Source organism: Chironomus tepperi, unplaced genomic scaffold (genome assembly GCF_022539635.2).
Source record: "Chironomus tepperi strain 1889 unplaced genomic scaffold, CSIRO-AGI_Ctep_v1 contig_7, whole genome shotgun sequence".
Taxonomy (NCBI): Eukaryota; Metazoa; Arthropoda; class Insecta; order Diptera; family Chironomidae; genus Chironomus; species Chironomus tepperi.
The window spans coordinates 51493-73492 of record NW_027226129.1 but is presented as its reverse complement, the minus strand read 5'-3'; the positions used below and the strand labels follow the sequence as shown (position 1 = coordinate 73492).

At 36.9% G+C, this 22000-nt stretch overlaps 2 protein-coding genes and 4 non-coding genes across 6 annotated transcripts; 4 read left to right on the top strand and 2 right to left on the bottom strand.

Moving 5' to 3' along the window:
- Positions 1 to 5797: 5797 nt before the first annotated feature.
- Positions 5798 to 5879, top strand: TRNAL-AAG (transfer RNA leucine (anticodon AAG)). The gene has a single exon. It is a non-coding gene; the product is annotated as a tRNA-Leu (tRNA).
- A 1030-nt stretch (positions 5880 to 6909) lies between these two features.
- On the bottom strand, positions 6910 to 6991 carry TRNAL-AAG (transfer RNA leucine (anticodon AAG)). Its single transcript has one exon. It is a non-coding gene; the product is annotated as a tRNA-Leu (tRNA).
- A 192-nt stretch (positions 6992 to 7183) lies between these two features.
- TRNAL-AAG (transfer RNA leucine (anticodon AAG)) lies at positions 7184 to 7265 on the top strand. The gene has a single exon. It is a non-coding gene; the product is annotated as a tRNA-Leu (tRNA).
- A 1737-nt stretch (positions 7266 to 9002) lies between these two features.
- Positions 9003 to 9084, top strand: TRNAL-AAG (transfer RNA leucine (anticodon AAG)). The gene has a single exon. It is a non-coding gene; the product is annotated as a tRNA-Leu (tRNA).
- A 3115-nt stretch (positions 9085 to 12199) lies between these two features.
- Positions 12200 to 13991, top strand: LOC139090323 (uncharacterized). The gene is made up of 5 exons (XM_070640123.1): positions 12200 to 12212; positions 12280 to 12317; positions 12627 to 12840; positions 12901 to 12998; positions 13680 to 13991. The coding sequence occupies exons 3-5, from the start codon at positions 12657 to 12659 to the stop codon at positions 13884 to 13886; spliced, it is 489 nt and encodes a 162-aa protein (XP_070496224.1). The 5' UTR covers positions 12200 to 12212; positions 12280 to 12317; positions 12627 to 12656; the 3' UTR covers positions 13887 to 13991.
- Positions 13992 to 14976: 985 nt separating this feature from the next.
- On the bottom strand, positions 14977 to 17458 carry LOC139100116 (spaetzle-processing enzyme-like). Its single transcript, XM_070652755.1, has 7 exons — positions 17410 to 17458; positions 16890 to 17351; positions 16316 to 16437; positions 16234 to 16255; positions 15850 to 15862; positions 15503 to 15609; positions 14977 to 15167 (listed from the first exon to the last, which is right to left on the bottom strand). Exons 1-7 carry the CDS (start codon positions 17456 to 17458, stop codon positions 14977 to 14979), a joined length of 966 nt encoding a protein of 321 aa, XP_070508856.1.
- Positions 17459 to 22000: the final 4542 nt, after the last annotated feature.

Genomic DNA, 22000 nt, shown 5'->3' with positions numbered 1-22000 from the left:
GCACCTGAATCTCGAATCTCAATTGTGAAGGCATCTGAATCTCAAAAATTCTAGTTTGAAGACACCTGAACCTCAAAAACTGAATTGTGAAGGAACCTGAACCTTAAAACTCAATTGTGAAGGCACCTGAACCTCAAAAACTCAATTGTGAAGGCACCTGAACTTAAAAACTCAAGTGTGAAGGCACTTGAATCTCAAAAATTCTAGTGTGAAGGCACCTAAACCTCAAAAACTCAATTGTGAAGGCACCTGAACCTCAAAAACTCAAATGTGAAGGCACCTGAACCTCAAAACTCAATTGTGAAGGCACCTGAACCTCAAAACTCAATTGTGAAGGCACCTGAACCTCAAAATTGAATTGTGAAGGCACTTGAACCTCAAAAACTCAAATGTGAAGGCACCTGAACCTCAAAACTCAATTGTGAAGGCACCTGAACCTCAAAACTCAAGTGTGAAGGCACCTGAACCTCAAAAACTCCAATTTTAAAGGAAATTCGTTAAAAATCAATCAAAACTTCACAAAAGACACAAAAGCTTCAAAACTAATTGAATTACCATAAATATCCAGTAAACAGTAAAAGTCCTCAAAAGTCCCTAATTGTCATATCCATCACCTCAATTGTTCATGTTATAAAATTTAACAATGAGGATAAAAAACAAGCCATAAAGTCAGTCAAACTACCTGCTTTTTATGGATTAATCATGATCACAATAGCTGATCACGATCTGGCCATTTTTAGGGGCTGAATTGATAAGGAACTCGTCCAGGTGACAATTTGGCAGGTTGTTAATTTTTGATGGGATTTTAAGTAGGCAATTGTTAAGGCTGTAAATGAATTATTGGACAGGCTTTATTGTTGAATTAATTTCAATAAATTTTTATAGGTTAGGAATTTAAAGTCACGAATTTTTTTGGACTCGACAGCACTTTTTAGGTTAGAATTAAGACATACAATCCTAAGCTGCACATCAAGTCACGCTCAGCTGCACGTTTTTTTCTCACTTTTTTTTTGTCTATAAATTATGAAGTAATAAACAAGTTAGCGACGAACAATTTCGAGTCTATTTTATGATTATCAGCACAAAATATAGGAATCGTGAAAAAAATAACTCGACAAATGCTGATTGCAATGGAAGTCAATGACATTTTGCTCTAATTTTTGAGACTTAATTTTTTTAATAAAATAATTTTAAATTTTTTTCTAGATTTTGATAAGGAATGCTGCTTACGTATGGCATTGGAATTGAGTTTTTGAGGTTCAGGTGCCTTCACACTTGAGTTTTGAGGTTCAGGTGCCTTCACACTTGAGTTTTTGAGATTCAGGTGCCTTCACATTTGAGTTTTTGAGGTTCAGGTGCCTTCACACTTGAGATTTGAGGTTCAGGTGCCTTCACACTTGAGTTTTTGAGGTTCAGGTGCCTTCACACTTGAGCTTTGTTGTTCAGGTGCCTTCACATTTGAGTTTTGAGGTTCAGGTGCCTTCACACTTGAGTTTTTGAGGTTCAGGTGCCTTCACATTTGAGTTTTTGAGGTTCAGGTGCCTTCACATTTGAGTTTTTGAGGTTCAGGTGCCTTCACATTTGAGTTTTTGAGGTTCAGGTGCCTTCACATTTGAGTTTTTGAGGTTCAGGTGCCTTCACACTTGAGTTTTTGAGATTCAGGTGCCTTCACACCAGCCTTAAAAGGTTAAATTCCCTCAAAATCAATAAAAAGTCTACGCAAAATCAGCATCCATTCCATCCAGTCACACAAATTACCATATAAATCCAACAACAACAAAAAAAGTCTCACATATTTACGACTCATAAAACTAAATTAAAAATTATTCAACTCCAATTTCTCGAATCACATCACAAATGAAAAGAAGAAAATAAATCCATTCCCCGATTCCCATTCGATGCGGTCAAGGACAAGGTGGCAATAAACTCTCTCTCTCATATATACATATTAGTTCTGTTCTTCTCCATCCACACAGTTTCGTTCATGCTCGCATTTTTTTACTTATATATATTGTAAAAATTTATAATGAATTAATTAAGGCTGGATTACACACGAATTGGAGATGAATGGAATAGAGTCAGTAGAAGCAGTCATTGTAATCGCTTTGAGTTGCTTTTGTAGTTCCTTCTTTTCAGGACAGGGGTGGACAACCTGAGTGCTGCGGGACATCTTGTCGGTCATGCCCAAGACCGAAACCGTATAGGACATACGAATCATTGCAATTTTTATAAAATTAAGGAACCTGTGTGCCGCGGTTCAAAACAATTGACCAACCTTCGTGCCGCGGCACACCCTTTTGTTCAGTCACGATCCTAACCATGACCAAAACCATATACTTCATTCGGTTTATGATCAATTTTAACAAATTAGGCAATCTTTGTACCGCGGTCCTTACAATCGGACAACCTGTGAGCAGTGACACATCCTCTTGGTAAGCCACGACCATGATCACCACCAAATTTGCACACGGCATGTAATTCATGGCAATTTACAAAAATATCGAGCAATCTGCGTGCCGCGGCACAACTTCTTGATAATCCACGACCCTAGCAATATCCAAAACCGTATTAAACATGCGGTTCTTGGAATTTTGAGCAATATGCGTGCTGCGATCCAAAAAAATGGACAACCTTCGTGCTCTTGGTAATCCACGGCCTTTGTCATGACTTAATCCCCAAGTAGCATGCGGTTAATTGCAATATTCAAGCAATAAGTCAACTTGCGTGCCATGGAACTCGTTGCTGGTAATTCTCGACCCTGCCAACGACCAAAACCATCCAATTTATCCAGATCATGCCAAACTCCATATAATTGAGCAACCTGTGTGCCGCGGTTCAAAACAATTGAACAACCTGCGTCTCGAGGTCCAAATAATTGGACCAACTCAGTGTCATGGCACATCCTCTAGCAAATTAAGCAACCTTAGTGCCATGGCACACCATGTTAGTAAGCGAAGACAGAATTTTAAAAACCTGCGTGCCGCGGCACTACTCATTAGTAACCCGCGAACGAAGCCATGGCAATTTCCAAACAATAATGCAACCTGCGTACTGAGGGACACCTTTTACGACGACCAAATCGGACAACACATGTGCCTCGGTGTGCCTTATTCATGCTCCATGACTGAATCCATCCACTCTATACTATTCATGACCTATCTAAATCCCACTACAGTCCCGCATCACGCATATTCCCCACCACTGTCTTAGCAGATGCTCCCATATGTGGATAGATCTTTCTTATTTGTATTAGTAACCAACAAAAAGAGATACAAAGCAGGCAGGCAAACGCAAAAAATTCGCAATAAAAATGTGCTTTAAAACATCAGAAAGATAATTGACCGAAACCATTTGGGTTACGCAATCATTGACCATTTTCAAGGTTCAATTCTGAGTTTGGTGGCTTAAGAATGGATTTAGCAATAAAATAGAAATAGAAGAATGATGAAGGAATTGGTTAAGGTATAATAGAAGCATGGTGATTGCTTTTTGTATCTATGGGCAGATTTCATCAATGTGTGTGCGAATATTTCCTCCAAACTCAGTTCTGGTGTCTTCACACTATAATGTCCAATCTCAGTTCAGGTGTCTTCACACTATAATGTCCAATCTCAGTTCAGGTGTCTTCACACTAAAATGTCTAATCTCAGTTTAGGTGTCTTCACACTAGAATGTCCAAACTCAGTTCAGGTGTCTTCACACTAGAATGTCCAATCTCAGTTCAGGTGTCTTCACATTAGAATGTTCAATCTCAGTTCAGGTGGCTTCACACTAGAATGTCCAAGCTCAGTTCAGGTGTCTTCACACTAGAATTGTCCCAAATGTCAGTCATAATGGCTAGTTCCTCTATATCCATCCACGCACAATCTAATATTAGAACACAGTCATCCATCTGTAGTCCTAATGAGCAGCCTGAACATAATTATTCCAAGTCAAAAAATTCTCTTTAAACTTGACATTAAGGCGAGGACAAACTGGTCGTTGAACTTTCACTGTGCCTGACTGCCGCACACAACACAAGAGAATTCCGACATTTAAAAATTAATTTTTTTTTTGGCTTCAAATTTGCCTTGACAATGAAAAAAAAAATGAGAAGCTTCACACATTCACACAGTCAGTCCTCATATACATAAAAATTAGTAAGCCATTGACCCAAATTGCTTTGTGTGCGTATGTGACTTAAATGATATAATAGAACTTGGGTGCTGTGACTCAATTTTTTTGTGGATATACAATGGGAACGGCGTGAATTATGCAAATTGATGATCGTTAAGTAGTCAGGCTCTTTTGGGGAGTTGTTTACGATTTTTTTTTTGTACTTTTTTTTGATTGACATGCGGCTGTCTTTTTTTAATTTTTTTTTTTTTTTTGGACACATTTTCTGTTGTTTTTGTGTTCTAGAAAGTTATTTTTCGGTGGAATTTGTTAATTAAAATGCTAAGTGGAAGTGAAGAATGCTTGAAAGTTAATTACGTGCTTTTTTGGTTTGGGGCTCACGACAGGCTTACTTGCATATCACATATCTAAGGGTTCCTGATGCTAAAAAGGGGTGTAGTCAGTAAATTTTTGTCAAATTTATCGTCAAAATTTTGGAAGGTTTTGGGACAATTTTCTCTAAAAATCCTAGAAAATTGAAGATTATTTCCCATAAAGTGAGTTTTGCCATCCTAAACTTCTCTGCGAGGACAATTGACAGACAGAAACCAGCAATGGAGCCAATTTTAGAGGTCTGTTGAAAGAGGACATAAATCACAGCTGGTCTGTATGGTCAGCAAAGTAAGAGAGTAAGCAAACCCCACTACCCAGCCTTAATATGCCTCTAAACCCATGCAGTCTGCAGCTGGCTGTTGCTTTTGATAACCATCATTGTATCTAAAGTCGAATAATTCATCTCCAGGTCGGGGTTCCAGGTTGGAGTCCCAGGTCAGAGAGTCACATTAGACCAAGTCAGATTCGACAGTAATTGTGACCCAAAGTTAGCAAGATTCCAGTGTCATTTTCGATTACGGATCCCCAAAACGGATACTACATTCTCAGGTTTAGCCATTAACAACACTCAAAAATCTGTAAAAAATTCTCAAAATCTACAACAAAATTTTTTAAAAATTTACAAAAAACTCAATTGAACCTTCAAAGTTCCTAGGTTTTCACTAAGATTCTCTATTAATTGTTGACCCCAAAACTGCAAATTCCTAATTTTTACAAGTGTAGTAATTAAGATTTTCTGAAGCTGACTCGACTTGGTCTCGACAAAATCTTGATAAGGTTCAGGAAACCTTATGTACAATAATAAATTCCCAATTTCACCTCATAATTTAGGGACGTACGTTAATTAGGTAACGTTAAAATTAACTTTCTCAGACTTTTCTCCCACTAACGCCTAGTAGCATGCTTATGATCCCCTAAGGTCCCATTTACCAATGGTCAGTCACTCCTAAGTACTATTCTAGACTTTTGGATTGTCTGATTATTGCCATTCACTTATTACGTCACGCTACAAATTGATTAAAATTGCCCCACTTCCCCTATCCTTGACAAACTCTCAAATACATTACATAATTCGTAAACGTCCCCCATTTATGCGTTCCATAATTTCCATCCATTCCCCAGTATACAATACTTCTCTTCATACAGCCATCTTTATCAGCCATAATAACCCAAACAAACTTCATTTTTCATCATATTCTTTTTTCTATTTTTGTTCCTTCTTCTTTTCTTCATTTTCTCATCGTACACACATTAAATCTGTGAATACATATGAAAGACATTATTCAAGAATGAAAATAACAAATTGTGAGATAGCGTGGCCGAGTGGTCTAAGGCGCTGGTTTAAGGCACCAGTCTCTTCGGGGGCGTGGGTTCGAATCCCACCGCTGTCAGAATTCTTTTTTTGATTGTTTTTTTGATTTTTGATATTTGAGTTAATGATGTTGTTTGGTCTGTGTGATATGGTATATTTTGATGGTAATTTAGGAACAGAAGTAGTAATGAAATTGATGAGTTTTCATACTTTCTAATAAGAATCTGGTTAAGATAATATTTTGTATATGATGAGCTTTACTTAGAGACTTGCTCTGTTTAAATTTAGATATAGGATCGATTAGCCGAGTTGTGCTCTTTTAGTTAATGAACAAATGTTTGTGTTGGACGTTCAATTCTAGCAGAGACGTAGTCAGGGCTTAGGAGTCAACTCCAACCACCTCTTTTGGTTCAGAATTTTGTCTAGAAATGGGGAAAGTGTGTCCTAAATCTTCCTCTAGATAAACCTCTGACACACAACTTATTTACTTACTTCGATGGCCGTACAGCTCAATTGTGATCCATGTCCTCTTTTAGAAGACACCTAAAGGTTCTATCGCCAGCTTCCGTCTTCCAATTGCCAATATCGAATGCAATCCTGTCTCGATCGACAGCTTCCTTCCAGGAATTCTAGTTTACAAGGACTATGAAGAGTATGAGGCCTGAGTCTGAATTATTTGATACTTTTGTGGGTGTTAAGGTCTTTAAATCTGACTTCATGGATGGTAAAAGAGCTTGTGGTAGAGCAAAGAACACCTGTCGTTAGAGACAGTATTGCATTTAGCATTAGCAATTAACAGGTGGAATCTAGAGCTAGAGCCAGCTTTAGGTGCTAACTGAGCGAGGCAATGGAGCACTTTTGAGTTCGAGCTCTAGATTAATAATTGAATCTTTATGTTTCTATACCCTGTGTCCTTATTTTGCTGAATAATCCAAAAAATACGTTGATACTCTATAACCGCCCGAAAAAACATTAAATTTGTCTTTGAAATTCGACCAAAACTCGATTATATCTTAGAATATAAAACATTTAGCCATCCAGTGCACCTTTTATCTTAACTCTAAAACCTCATATAATCAACAAAAAGAAATTTCACCAAAAATGATTATTGGCAGCGGTGGGATTCGAACCCACGCCCCCGAAGAGACTGGTGCCTTAAACCAGCGCCTTAGACCACTCGGCCACGCTACCTGATTATTTGATGTTTTCATTCTGAAATAATAGCAGATTCAAATTTAGAAAAATCACTATTAAAGTTTGCAAATCACCTTTATCAATGCTTCTTACTGTTTCTGATTAGCTTAGCAAGTTCAAAAGGTCAAACTTTATAATTTTCTAAATTTGAATCTGCTATTATTTCAGAATTAAAACATCAAATAATCAGGTAGCGTGGCCGAGTGGTCTAAGGCGCTGGTTTAAGGCACCAGTCTCTTCGGGGGCGTGGGTTCGAATCCCACCGCTGCCAATAATCCTTTTTGGGTTCCAAATTTGATTTTTTTTATTGGAAAATTAGTTGAGGATTTGTATTGAAGGATGATGAAGGATAATCAGGAATGGGAGCAGCTTCAGGGATCCCTATAGCCTCTCAGATGTCCTACAGCCAACATCAAATCATCCTCAATCTAAATCTGAAGCATATTCATGCTCAAAACTTCACATCATCTACACAATCTTCAACATATTTTCATCTAAAAATTTCTTCTTTTTCATCCTCAATTTTTCTCATCATAAGCAGCACATCCATTACCTCAGTAATGTTCTACATGCAACATATAAGTGCAATAATGATGTAAGCTGACTAACACAACAGCATGAATACATTAGATTCTTTTAATGCTACTTTATAGCATGTATGCTTGTATTTATGTACCTACAGATATAAATAAAGTCTTCATGTAATAAGCAGCAATAATTTCACAATTTTTTTTAAAAATAAAAAGAATATAAAAATGAAGAACACAGAAAAAGAAATGCAGAACAAGAATGAGAATATGAAAAAGAATGTAGGAATGGAAAGTTGAGTTAGTAAAAATAAATTACGATTGTTTGACTAGGGTCAGCACTGCTATATGTAGATTCTGAGATATATGTTCTTATTGAATACAAGCTCGGAAAGCACACGGTGCAGAAATGGCCGAAATTTTTGCCTAATGCTAACTATAGCTTAAGATCGAATTAAATCAAACCTGACCAGGATCTAGAGTGATTTGATCCTGATTTTTGCCGATTTTCGGCCATTTCTACACCACATGCTCTTCAAGAAGTGCCTCTGAAAACCACAAATCAGTTAATCGATCTAAAATAAGCCTTCTAGATGACGTGACTCCGACATGATAACCTAAATCGGTATTTTAGTCCAATTTAGACCGAATTCGGCTTCTAGTCAGAGTCACGTCCAGTGCGGATTTTGGATCGATTATTCAGCTGTTAGCATTATTCAGGATAAGCATTCAAATGTCAATTGACAAACTCAAAGTTGATTCATTTGGTTTTGAACCACTCCGGACTTTTGTTCAATCTTGGCGTAGGTTACATTAAACTTTTCTCTTCCTCCTTACCAAATGTCTATCTAAGCTCCAACCTGGATGCTTTATTTGGCAACTCATGCTCCTGAATAGTATTGAGTTCAAAATAGAGTTAGCAGGGCTTTAGGGTTTCGGACTCAAAGAGTCCAGATTGCGTAATTACTGAAGTACGGATTTTATAAGCTACTGGATTAACTTATTTTGGAGTCCAGTCTCCAGTAGAGGTGCTTTCATATTGGAGTCCGGGCAACAATGATTCAAACAAACCAAAGCTCCAAGTTGTTTTTTGATCTTGCATTCAAAAAGACAAGGATCATGCTCATGAGTATCATACTGATTGAGGATACTCAAAAGCATGCTCATTTAGGCATCTATTGTCTCTAAGAAGTGCGGTCAACTCTATTCAATTCCTACAAATCTCAAAACACAAGCATTCACTCAGAATCATCAAATTAAAATCTCAACTATTCCTCACATACATTTTCACACACAATCTGATCACTGCTCATCACCAATTGAAAATGAAACAAAAATTCTTTCTTTTCTTTCTAAGTTCTTTTTTTCTTTCCTCAAAAACTTAAAAATTCTACCTAAGCATTATTTTCATCACAGGTCAAAGGTGTCCCATTTTCAAAATTTTAAGTACATTTTTCAAGAATTAAAACATCAAATAATCAGGTAGCGTGGCCGAGCGGTCTAAGGCGCTGGTTTAAGGCACCAGTCTCTTCGGGGGCGTGGGTTCGAATCCCACCGCTGCCACAAGATTTCTTTTTTGACGATTTTTTGATGGATGATGATGGAAAAGGTGTGGATTGACTGGACAGGTGTGGTGAAGTTGTGGGTATGGGGGCGATGAGAGGAATTTGAGGGGTTTTGAAAGATTTTTGAAATTTTCTTTTTGTAAGTCAAGATAGACATTGATTGGAAGGTGTAGGGATGTGACGGGTATAGAGGTACTGGTGGAGTATTGGGGTATTTTGAGTGATTTTGAATAATTTGAGGGATTTTTGAGATTTTATGGGTTGAAAGGATTTTCTTTTTGGAGATGATATTAGACATTGACTATTGGGTGTGGGGAAGTTGTGGATATTGAAGAGAATTTTGGGGGTTCTGAAGGTTTTTTGTGACTTTCTTTTTTTGATGAATTTGATTGGACATTGACGGGAGGGTGTGAGGATGTGCTGGGCAAGGAAGGATTGAGGGGAAGTTGAGGGGTTTTAAGAATTTTCTGTGATTTTTTTCTGAAGACGAAACTAGGCATCAACGGAGAATTTGTTGTGGGTATGGAAGTGTTGGGTGGGATTTGAGGGAATAAGAAGATTTTGAGGGGTTTTTAGACATTTCTTTTTGGGGGATGAAATTGGACAATGACTAGATGTTGTGGAAAAATGACCAATTTGGGAGTATTGAAAAGCATTTGAGGGGTTTTCAGCGGTCCAGAGGGATTTTTGGAATTTCATCCCTGAATATAAAATAAAAGAATTTGACGAATTTTGACAAAAAAAGTCATAAAATATTCGTCACAGTCTCATCAAGTCACCAACCAACTCATCACAATAATTCATCAAAAAAAAAAAAACTAAGCGACGATCTCAATCATAAAACAGAGTGAATGAGTCGAGTAAGCACCAAAAGAGTAAAAAAAAAAAGTGCGAAGAATGAGTAAAAAAAAGTACGAGCATAAAAAAAAGGCAAAGGCAATAAGAAGACATGAAAATTTATGCTTAGCATCGGTTCGGTTATTTTACTCTGTTCTGTATTTGTGTGTTGCGAATATGCGATGACGCTTCAAGGTTGTTCGTACGTTGACATTTTTTTTTATATTTTTTATTCCTCGGTTCTTCTCTGCCGTTGCCCCGTTTTTCTCCCCGTTCCTTCAATTTACATCATTTACTTGTTGGATATGTGTGTGTATTGGTACCCACCGTGCGCTCTGTTCTGTGGCTCTGCTTTTTTTGTTGTTGTTGTTGTTGTGCTGTTCATAATCAATCGCAATTATTCTTTGAAAAAATATATATAAAGTAAGTACAAAAATTCTCTTCCCAGTTCTGACTTCTTCTTGACTATTTTTGTTGCTTTGTATTTTTCTTGGCAATGGTTCTTCGTCATGTGCGTTCATATTTTTACACTTTTTGCGCGATTCTTGATCGTTTTTGCTTTTCTATGTGATGCTGATGCCTAGATGCTTTGGTGTGATGCGTGATGAGGGAGATTTGAGATGATATTTAGTCAGAATATGATGTTGTTGTGCGGGTAAAATTATTTGTATTTGGATCTGAGTCAAGAGTGCGTAACTGAAGAATGAGATTTTGGATCAATATATATACATACCCTTGACCTGAGCATCATACTTACTTACTTACTTACTTCGCTGGCCGTACAGATCAACTGTGATCCATGGCCTCTCTCAGATGTCGCCTATAACTGGTTCTATCGCCGGCTTCCGCCTTCCAATTGCCAATACCAAATGCAATGCTGTCTCTATCGACAGTTTCCTTCCAGGAGTAGTTCGGTACCTGAGCATCATGCTTCAGCTGATATCATATTTTACCATCAAAATCACAGCCCGAAAGAGCCTCAGATGTCGTTATGATGTTCTGCCCTCAACATTGGAGCTTAGTAAGTTAGTTTAATTAATTTAGAAAAGAATTAAAATCAGTCTTGCTTATAGCAAACTCGGCACAGCTTACGAAGATCTGTTGAACCATCCTAAAGTCTCAACACAATGCATATGTCCTTGATGAAGCTAACAATGTCCAAATAGCGATTGTTAATTTCCTTAATTTTGTCCGGATTAGTTAATTACTTAATAACTCTCATTGTGGCAATGTTGTGATGTTCTACAGGAACTTCTAGAGCAGTGATTCTCAAACATCTTTCAAAAAATATCATTTTATGGATGAAAGAATTGTAAGTTCCAAAAGCTGAATGTTCTAGATACTAATCGGCAACAAAACAATGCTTAATTACGTGAATTAGACATGCACCAATTTAATAAGAACTTGTAAAAAATCATAAAATACGTTGGTATGAGCTTTTTCAATATTTGAATAAAGCTTTTGATTTAAATTTTTTGAGACCGTTAATTTTATGTTTGTTATGATTTAAATGGATTAATTTTGATGCTTATTATGTCATTTACTGTCAATTAAATCTGATAATGGACTATTATTGAGTTGTTTGTTTATTATCTAAAGCCCTTTAAAAATTAAAAATTTTTGATAATAAATGAGCAAAATTTACCTGAATAGCACAATCCGGTAAATCACTAAAAAATCCGACACTAGACTCACGTGACTCTGACTTAATGTCATATTCAGTTTAAATCCGATTTTTGATCAATTAATTCGACTTGTGTCCAACCACTAATGGAGAGAAGCTGTCGATAGAGAAAGAAATGCATTAAGTGCGGTATAGACTGTATCGGACTTTAAGAGCGTCTAAGAGAGTACGTGGTTCGCAATTCGACCGTTCAATCAATGAAGTACTTACAATATTCGGATCAGAATACTCAATAGCTCTCCATTTGCGTTGCAAAATAAGTAAAAAATCTCTATACGGATATTACTTTCCCTAACAGGCAAAGAGCATGTTTTTAGGAAAAAAATGGTCAAAAATTATCAGCACCCGTGATTGTGTCTGAGATTGGAACAATTTCGAATATTTGACATTAGGAAGAGAGTTCAGAAAAGGTCTAAAGAGTCATTGCGTATTAAGTGAGCTCAAAACACATTTTAATAATTTTATAAATTTTAAAAATTCACATTAATCATTATAAGAAGAACTTTAAAGTTTAAAATATTTTATTACCACTAATACACTCAACGCTTTAGAGAAAGTGCTCAAAAAAGAGACTTCCCGTCTGTATTTGTGTAATATTTGGCGTGGTAAGTTAAAATCTTGAATCGCTGCTCTTTATTTACAAAAACAATCACAAAACTTCAATTTTTACAGTTAAAATTATCAAAATTTAATCCACAAAGTAGAATAATGTAAGTAAAAATTAAAAAAAGTTAAAAAAAATATTAAAAATTCATGAAAAAATCAAAAAATTCAAATGCCAACAAAAGCGCCCAAAACAGAATATTAAACAGCAGTCACTAACAGTAAAGCATACAGCAAGAGAGAAATAAACAAAAACTAAAATTGAGAGAATTTTTCAATTTTTTTCTCTGTTTTTAATTGGAATTTTTGCTCAAAAAAAAACAACTGATCGGGCGTAACTTGTGCATGTATTAGTGACAAAAGCTCGAATATTTTGGAATTAAATCCAATTTAAGTCAATTTTTCTTCAATTTCAGCTCTAAATCCACATCCAGCACCCGACCATCATGACACACATCACAAAGACAGCATGGATCATCAGCATCTTCAATGTCTGTGCCTGTACAATATTTTTTGTATTTAAATTTATGGTTTTTTATGGATACATGAACATAAGTACAAATGGAGTTCAAGATCGTCATAAAATTGTGTCAAGTTTGCCGTTCAATCCAAATGAGACGAATTTTTTTAGTGAGTTAAGCATTTTTGGAAGCATTTAGGACTTAAAATTGACAATTTACATATTTTTAGCTGCTGATGTTGACTTTATATTCGAAATTGGAGCTTATTTCCTTGGAATATTCTTCAATGCATTGCTGCCGCTTGGAGTAAATACAGCTTATGAGAAGGTAAAGTTCATGAAAAAAAGGCAGGTCACTTAGTCCTGGTTTTCGGATGTCTTCGGTCACCTTCGGTATTCTTCGGTCGTCTTCGGTAGTCCTCGGTCTTCAGTCTTCAATCATCGGTCAACTTCGGACGTCTTCGGTCACCTTCGGTCGTCTTCGGTCATCTTCGGTAGTCCTTCGGTCATCTTCGGACGTCTTTGATCATCTTCGGTCCACGGTTTTTAGTCTGCAGTCATGGATAAACTTCGGTCAACTTCGGTAGCCCTCGGTCTTTGGTCATATTTGGTCATCTTCGGTTGTCCTCGGTATTCCTCGGTAGTCTTTCGGTCTTCAGTCTTCAATCATCGGTCAACTTCGGACGTCTTCGGTCACCTTCGGTCGTCTTCGGTAGTCCTCGGTCTTCAGTCGTCTTCGATCTTCGGTAATCTTTGGTCGTCTTCGGTCGTTTTCGGTCATCTTCGGTCATCTTCGGTCATCTTCGATCATCTTCGGTCATCTTCGGTCTTTGATCGTCTTCGGTTATCTTCGGACATCTCCGGAAATCCTCAGTCTTCGTTCGTATTCGGTCTTTGATCTTCGATCTTCGGTCTTCGTCTCGGTCCTAATCTCAGTCCCAGTCCCAGTCTCGATTTTAAATTGTCCATTCTAAACCCAAAAAACTAATCAAATTTACCAATTTTTTAGGACACATTCTTCTTCTTCCCTGGATACTACTTCATATCAGTCTGGCTGACTACAGTAACTTTAGTTCAAGGCATCAGATTTGCACTTTTACCGTTCATCTTGTTTGCTGTCATCAATTTCATCTTTATGATTGTGGTTGGTGCCATGCACAAGTACCTTTTGAAGGAAAAACGAGGAAGTGTTGGACGATATAATTCGAGAATTTAAAGGAATTAACTATTTGATATTATGAGTTAAGATATTATTGGCTTATTGATGTATTCAATCTTTTTTATTATTAAAATATTAATTTTTATATGAATTTTATAAGAATTATCTTTAAAATTATTTAATTTTCTTAACAGACAGAGCCAACCGTTTTTAGACACCATAGTGGTCTTGCTGTGCTATGAAGGCATGCACTTTGCCTGTTAGGGTTCATTCTTCAAATTCCTAAATTGAGAAGCATTTAGGTCTTCTTAGAATATTTAGTAATCCTAAATAGCACAAACTCTAGCACCGAACTGGCTCTGGTCAAATCCGATCAAGTCGACTCCAGCATTTAATTCAGCATAAAGTCTGAGACACGAAGGTCTGAAATTGAACATTAGGTTGAATAATCGATTTGGTTAGTCGTTGGAAGTGCCGACTAATTGATGTTGTGATGTTGATTCAATATTGTTAACTGAAGTGAATGTTTTGCACCAACACAGATAAATATTGATTGTTTTCTGTACGATGCAATACATTGTTCAGCAACAATTAAGTGTTCTACACTACTGGGAAAGCTTTTGATGATCTTATGGTTTTGTAGCTGTTTAAAGATATTGAAAAGCTTAACAAATTCGTTCTAAACTTTCAAAATGCTGAAAATGATGGAAAATTCGACACAATTAGAAGTAAAATTTTAATCATCTTTACATCAACTTATTTGAACTTTAATCTATAAATTTCTTTATTATTCCACAAATTTTTAAATTTTAATAGGAAAACACTCGGTGTAAAAATGGCAAAAAAATCCGGTTTTAAACCGATGTGGCTCAGGTCTGAAGCTAGACTTAAGCGATGAGTCCCAGAGTTGCAAAACAGGCACCTGTGACAAGCAAAAACCGTACAAATTCTTGATAATTTGTATGGTTTTGTAAGAAAAATCCTCCAAATTACCAATAATTTGTACGGTTTTCGTCTGTAACAGGTGCCTGTTTTGCAACTCTGCTCAGTCCAGACTCACATCAGCCAAATCCAAATTTTTCATCATTTCTACTCCGTAAACTTCCAGACAATCTTCAATTTCAGAGCACCTTTAAAACTACATTTTTTAATAAAAGTATCCAAACATTTTAAACAATCCATAAACTCCTGAGTCTGTATTTGATTTTTGTTTCTTTCCTTTGGTGAGCATCTTAGGCTTGAAAACTGGTGATGATGCATATTTTGATGGATCAATCTTAAATTCATCAATTGTCTCTTTTATCCATTCTTTGAAGCATGCAACTTTTACAAATCCAGCTGTTGAATAAGGAATAAAGTTAGAAGATAGTTATCTGAGTGGAAACAGTGGCTGTGATCAGTCGATTCTCGTCTATAGTGAGTATAGCGATAAGACATATGGATATACTATACTGAACCAGGTATTCAATTGATCTGCTTACCTAGTCTAATAGGTAAGTAAGTATGTCTGGCCATAAACATCATTTATCGTGGTCACAAATATCAAGTTTATAACTAGCCATAAGGTATTGTAGAAGCTCAAAATTGACTCGACTAGACCTCAAACTCTTTATAAGATCGACTAATCGCCGCCTGATCCACTTGGACATTTACAAAATAAATCAAATTCTTACATGGAGCACCAGCAGTTCCACATTTAGATACACCAAATGACACAATTCCTTGAAGTATTGGTCCTGTATTAGTTCTTTCAATTACTCCACTTCCTGAATCACCTGCACTAATATTATTTAAAATTAATCAAATTAGATTTCTGAGCTGACCACAAGCATGTCTTCATGTTGCCTTAGTATCACTCGGATCAGAACTATACGAGAATACTCATGAGCATGAACATGAACACATGAACTCATGTTCGCAACCATGCATCATATAGTTTCGTGATGGAATCATGGTACCATGTAAGCATGCTCATTGTCTGTTGGTACTTAATGCTGCTTTATATTAGAACTCAACTCACCATGTAGTTTCACCTGTAAAGAGTAAAGTATTCAAAATAGATAGTTGAATTTTTATGTAATTTGATACAGTTTCAATCAGAGTATGACTGAAACAGAGTTGTCAGATAGGTGCCTGTGGATAGGTGCCTAGCTATATCATGGTAGCTTTTGACTTTGTCTAGGAATTGCCAATTGAAAGGCAAACAAATTTGCCTTCTTAGAGGCTTACCTAGCCAAAGGCAAAATCTAGACAAAGGCACTGGCTTGCCAGACTCTTCAGAGAACTACTATCCTTTAATACAGTAATGGGCAACCTTTTGACACAAGACATATGGTTCACGACATTTCCAAAAAAATTGGACATAGATTGCCAAGCATTGCTTTAATTTATTAGAATTTCTTACCTTTTCTTCCTTTTCCGCATATCTGAAATAAGAACCAACAACGTAAGAATTAATAAAACTTGACATAATATTCCAAACTCACGTGTGTCCTCTTATCATAATATTGCCTAGCATCACCAAGACCATCTTCACATTCCTCTTTAGAAATCATTCTCAAATCGATCTTTTTCTTTGTTGTTGCATATTCCTGGTTAGTGCTTAGACCTGTTTGAGTGATAAGGATTTTGTGTAACTTAAAAATAATCATAGTTCAAGTTGACTTGACCCTACAATGTTCAAGTTGACTTGATTAAATAAAATATTCAAGTTGACTTGACTTCATTAAAATAATCAAGTTGACTTGACTATGCGATATTCAAGTTGACTTGACATCTTCAATATCCAAGTTGACTTGATTTAATAAAAATATTTAAGTTCACTTGACTCCATAAAAATATTCAAGTTGACTTGATTCCGTAAAAGTATTCAAGTTGACTTGACTAAATAAAAATATTCAAGTTGAATTGACTTCATAAAAAATATACAAGTTGACTTGACTCGATAAAATATTCAAGTCAACTTAAATCCATAAAAATATTCAAGTCAACTTGACTGGATAAAAACTTTAAGTCAACTTGATCACCAACTTAATTCACAATTATCCATTAAAAACTCACCAAATCCAGTAACAGTCCATACATCATCCTCAAAATCCTCCTCGCAGTCACCACTTTCAGGCAATTCAATGCTCCTTACCAATTCCGATTGTCTCGGTGGCCATGTAAGCTCAATTATAGCAATATCATTCTTAAATCTCTCTCGTCCCGAATTTGGATTGTATCGTCGATGAACTTTAAGCTCATTTGGTGGAATCTCAACATGATATTCACAAATTTGATCATCAACACCTGGTTCACAGTCTGGATTACGATCAGTCTTCCATATGCCGAGCTTCAACTTTACTGCCGCTTCCAATTTGCCATCCTCATTCGTATAATGATCCTTTTTGACTTTATTAAAGCAATGAGCAGCTGTTACGACGTATTTATTTTTAATTAAGGATCCACCGCATGGTTCACCGAGGACCGTCAAGTATACGTACCATGGTGACTCCAACTGGGTTGCATTTTGGAATTCGTCTGGAAAATTTGAACAATTTTGACAATTTTTCATAAAATTCACTAAATTTTCACTCACATCCGCATGCAATATTAAGCAACAGCACGACTAACAAGCACTTGATCATTTTTGGACGTTCCTTACTAATCCCGTCGACTTATCAGTGCCAATTAAAATGAAAAATTCATTTTTACCTTAGATCCGACAAGAATAATTGATGAGATCCTCAAAATTCAAGTTTAATAACATTGTAGCTGCCGATCATGACTTCAATTAGACTCAATTTGCTTAATCAGGTTATTCTGTAAAGAAAACAACAAAAATCCAATTAAAATTACGACAAAGTAGTTGCTTGAGATTGCATAAAGTAGCAATTTAAGTTTGTTATGTGCTGATTGCTGATCTACTTGCTAAAAATACAACAGATTAGCATTATGTCAATGTGCTTACATCGAGGTTGAATACTCTCGTACAGAACGAGTCGGTCACTTATTACGTAACGTTCTTATAGAGGGGAGGCAGTGGGAGTTTGAGATTTTGCTACTGAGGGAAGGTGGGATCGATTAATCAGCTTGTGCTGTTCTTTAACATTCAATTGTTAATCGAAGCTATGATGAGCAACATATACAGTCAGTTGCACAAAGCATCCCTCAATCAAGTGTCTATTATTGATATTTTTGTGATGTATTCCAATAACTGAACTAAATGGAGCAAACAAAGAGGGCTATAAAAGCATGTGTGGATGTTCTTGCTATCAACTTCAACTCCAGGCTAGATTACGACTAGCTTGTAATGTATACAACGTAACATGAAGATTGCTACAATGTGTTGTAAAAAAATGAGATTTTGTCATGAAAAAATGAAATTTACAATGTTGTCTGACAATCATGTCACATTGGAGTCACACAATTATGTCACAACGAAGAAGTTTAAGTGCCTTGATTGCTCAGTTGGCAAGATAAGGATCACAAAAAATTGAATTAAGACTTCAGGTTTCTCATCTCAGCAGTAGCTTAGGACCGAGAGCTGTAAATTCAACATGCAAGGGATTTTGCTAGAACGGATCTGGATATATTGAAATGGTTGGATGAATAGAATTAAAACTTGGATATATAGACACAACTTAGTTTAGTTCAGTTATTGGACTCACAGAAAATGCTGCCGAGGATTATGTGATGTACACCTGAGTTCAAACTTCATAATATAGTTTAAAGTTGAAACTGTACCACTTTAGGGTGCAAAGCATTGCCCCGACAACTCAAAATAGGATCACAAAGAGCAGTTTCTCAACCTACAGCTTAGCTACATACGTTGCAGTATAGAATAGAATTTAATGTTGGGTTCGCTTATAGCAACGGCACTGCGATCGATGATCTGTTGTATCATCCCAAATTCTCTACAAAAGCCTATGTCCTAGATGAAGCCAACAATATCCAAATATCGTTGCAGTGTAAATGAATTAGATGACAAAACTGCACATATAGCAGATTACACATCCCGATTGACATAAATGAAGAAATCTTAACAGCTGAGCTTTCAAAGCTCCGACATAGCTCCTCTTTTATTAACCCCAAGTATAATAGAAGCCATCATTAACTTTGTATTAATCTGTAACTCACACATTTGAGTGATAAGGCACAAATGATCTCAAACAGCTTAAATTGGTCAATCGATCCGATCTGGTAACAAAGTCTGTGTGACTGTGTCATGATGCCTGAGTTCAACTCGGCGAGTTCTAACCAAAATCCGACCTGATGGCTGAATTGAAGGTACGCTACCTCTGACCTCTAATATGACGCTATTATCGACCTAAGTAGAATCTTCCATCATTCCAGAGTCATGCCGATCAGCGACCGGATTTTTGCATCAATTAACCAATTTGTTCTATTCGGGTATCATCCATAATATCAATTTATGAAGCATAAAATACAAATTAAGTCATTAAAAAATTCATCAAACTATTTTATTCTAAAAATCTATGAATATTTATTGTCAAAAAATTAAAATCCCAATTGCGTCCATCAACATTTACTTAATTCCAAATCTCTTCATTTTATCCCTCAATGCAACCAATTTGTCACTCTCATTATTAAGTGCATCAGATTTGGCTGTCTTATCAACAACTTGCTTGAATAGCTTCTTATCACCGTCATTTGTTGGTGCCCGTATATCCAATATTTGGTTTAATGCCTGATATTTATTAAGCAGCCAATAAAGTTCACTAATAAAGTTCAGCAATTGCCTTAAATTATTTCCAGTGTAGCTTTTAGCGACCAAAGTTGACAGGATCTCCTGGAATGTGTAGATGTGATCATAATTGAAGGCAATGACCTTGTTAATATTCCCAACTTTAATGCTGTCGGATAGAACTTGAAGGATTCTGTCAACTTTTGGATCCGCCACAAGTGTTGGACTTAAGAAGTCATTGTGATTGTACTGGACATTACAGCTAGCTGCTGACTGCCTCATGTTCCTTATTTGATTAATAATTTCAATCATTGTTGGACTTTCCTGGTCATTTTGTCTGATCATCTCATAGTACAGGATGACATGACCCTCGAACCTCCTGCACATGTCCTTAACAATCCCAAGGAACTTCATCAAGTTTGCTGTCTTGTCATTACTGTTGGATGTTCCATATTCCTGCTTAAAAACACGTCTCATAAAGTCATCAGCATCAATATCATCAAACATTTGATTGATCAAGTCATAGCGACTGCATCTCATGAGTTTTACAGCTGCTTCTTCCATTTCATCAATCTGCTTCCGTTTTACGTCCTGGAAATGTGCAGTGACTCTTTGAAGCTCTGCATTTTTGGTCTGTAAGTAGTCACGGTCCTGCTGAACTATCCGTTCGTTGTCCTTCCTAATTTGACTGATTGTGTCCTCAATTTCACGTCGACGGTCAGTCAGACGCTTCTCTAGTGATGCTACATATGTGTTAATGTCGTAGCTTTCTGATAGCTGATTAATGGCTTCTTTGAAGCTTAAATTGACGCTAAAGAACCACTTTCGTCTCTTGTTGCAGTCATCGGATGGTTGGAGGTCAATTGGTGACGAGACTTTGGTGTCGACTAGCTGCTTAAGGTCCAGGAACCATCGATTTGGGACATCACACATGACTGGCGGTTCATCGGATGTTTTAATCGGGCTGTAGAACTTGAGGACCTTTTTGGATGTGAACGGATCTTCACGATATGCACAATTGTATTTTTTGGTCATTTTTTCGTGCTGCTCGATGGAACTGGCTTCTGCTGACGTGATTCTGTCGATTTCCCGGACAGCAAATGCTATTTTATCGGATAATTCTCGTTCTTGTGTGTTGTATCGATCTACAAGGTCTGCTTTTCGGTTCCTAAAGTCACCCTCCATGTACTCACGATCAGCCTCGAACTGCCTTCTTGCATCCACAAATGCCTCACCTTTAATTTGATCTATTAAGCTGTCCTGATTAATTCCATCAATTGTATCGTAAATTTCATCAATTATTTCAGCACATCTTAATGGTGGTGGATTTGGTGCCGTTAAATGGAACGTCTGCAGTAATGTCTCGTATTCCTGCCTTAACACATCCCTCTTCATTTGACAGCTATTGTCAACAGATGTTGTGGATTTTATTAAAAATATTGTAAAAATTATGAATGAGATTTTAAGACTCATTTTGCCTTGCTGGTTTGTGACTCAACTGACTTAGTTTGAGATTATTTTTATAGATTTTATGTGGAGCAAGTGATTGACTTTACTTCCGCTGTGATGTGCAATTTTTTCACTTTTTTTTTTTTTGCTGATGTTTGAGTGTGTCTTTTTTGTTTGTATTGGTAGATGTGTAGTGCGATGTTTAGGGATTCTTGAAGTCTCGGTTTCAGATGGAAAGACAGAGAGACAAAATGACAGACTAACAGAGAGACAGAGCAGCAGAGAGACTGACCAACAATGAGACAGAGAAACAAAGGAACACAAGAGACACACAAGAGAAACACAAGAGAAACACAAGAGAAACACAAGAGACACAAGCGACACACAAGAGACACACAAGAGACACACAATAGAGACACATAAGAGAGGCACACAATTGAGACACATAAGAGACGCAAGAGTGTCACAAGAGAGACACAGAGAGCAACATAGAGCCACAGAGAGCCTCAGAGAGCAACATCGAGACACAGAGAGCAACATAGAGCCACAGAGAGACATAGAGAGACACAGAGAGCAACATAGAGACACAAAGAGCAACATAGAGTCACAGAGAGCAACATAGAGACATAGAGAGCAACAAAGAGCCTCAGAGACACAGAGAGCAACATAGAGACACAGAGAGACACAGAGAGCAACAGAGAGCAACATAGAGACACAGAGAGCAACATAGAGACACAGAGAGCAACATAGAGACACAAAGAGCAACATAGAGACACAGAGAGCAACATAGAGACACAGAGAGCAACATAGAGCCACAGAGAGACATAGAGAGACACAGAGAGCAACATAGAGACACAAAGAGCAACATAGAGTCACAGAGAGCCACATAGAGACACAGAGAGCAACATAGAGTCACAGAGAGCCACATAGAGACACAGAGAGACACAGAGAGGAACATAGAGTCACAGAGAGCCACATAGAGACACAGAGAGACACAGAGAGGAACATAGAGCCACAGAGAGCCACATAGAGT

Coding starts and splice junctions, on each gene's coding strand:
- LOC139090323 (XM_070640123.1), top strand. CDS start 12,657: ATGACACACATCACAAAGACAGCATGGATCATCAGCATCTTCAATGTC. Junction 12,841..12,900: donor AAATGAGACGAATTTTTTTA/GTGAGTTAAGCA, acceptor ACATATTTTTAG/CTGCTGATGTTGACTTTATA. Junction 12,999..13,679: donor TAAATACAGCTTATGAGAAG/GTAAAGTTCATG, acceptor CCAATTTTTTAG/GACACATTCTTCTTCTTCCC.
- LOC139100116 (XM_070652755.1), bottom strand. CDS start 17,458: ATGATCAAGTGCTTGTTAGTCGTGCTGTTGCTTAATATTGCATGCGGA. Junction 17,352..17,409: donor GCTTAATATTGCATGCGGAT/GTGAGTGAAAAT, acceptor CAAATTTTCCAG/ACGAATTCCAAAATGCAACC. Junction 15,168..15,502: donor TGGAACTGCTGGTGCTCCAT/GTAAGAATTTGA, acceptor CTTATTCAACAG/CTGGATTTGTAAAAGTTGCA.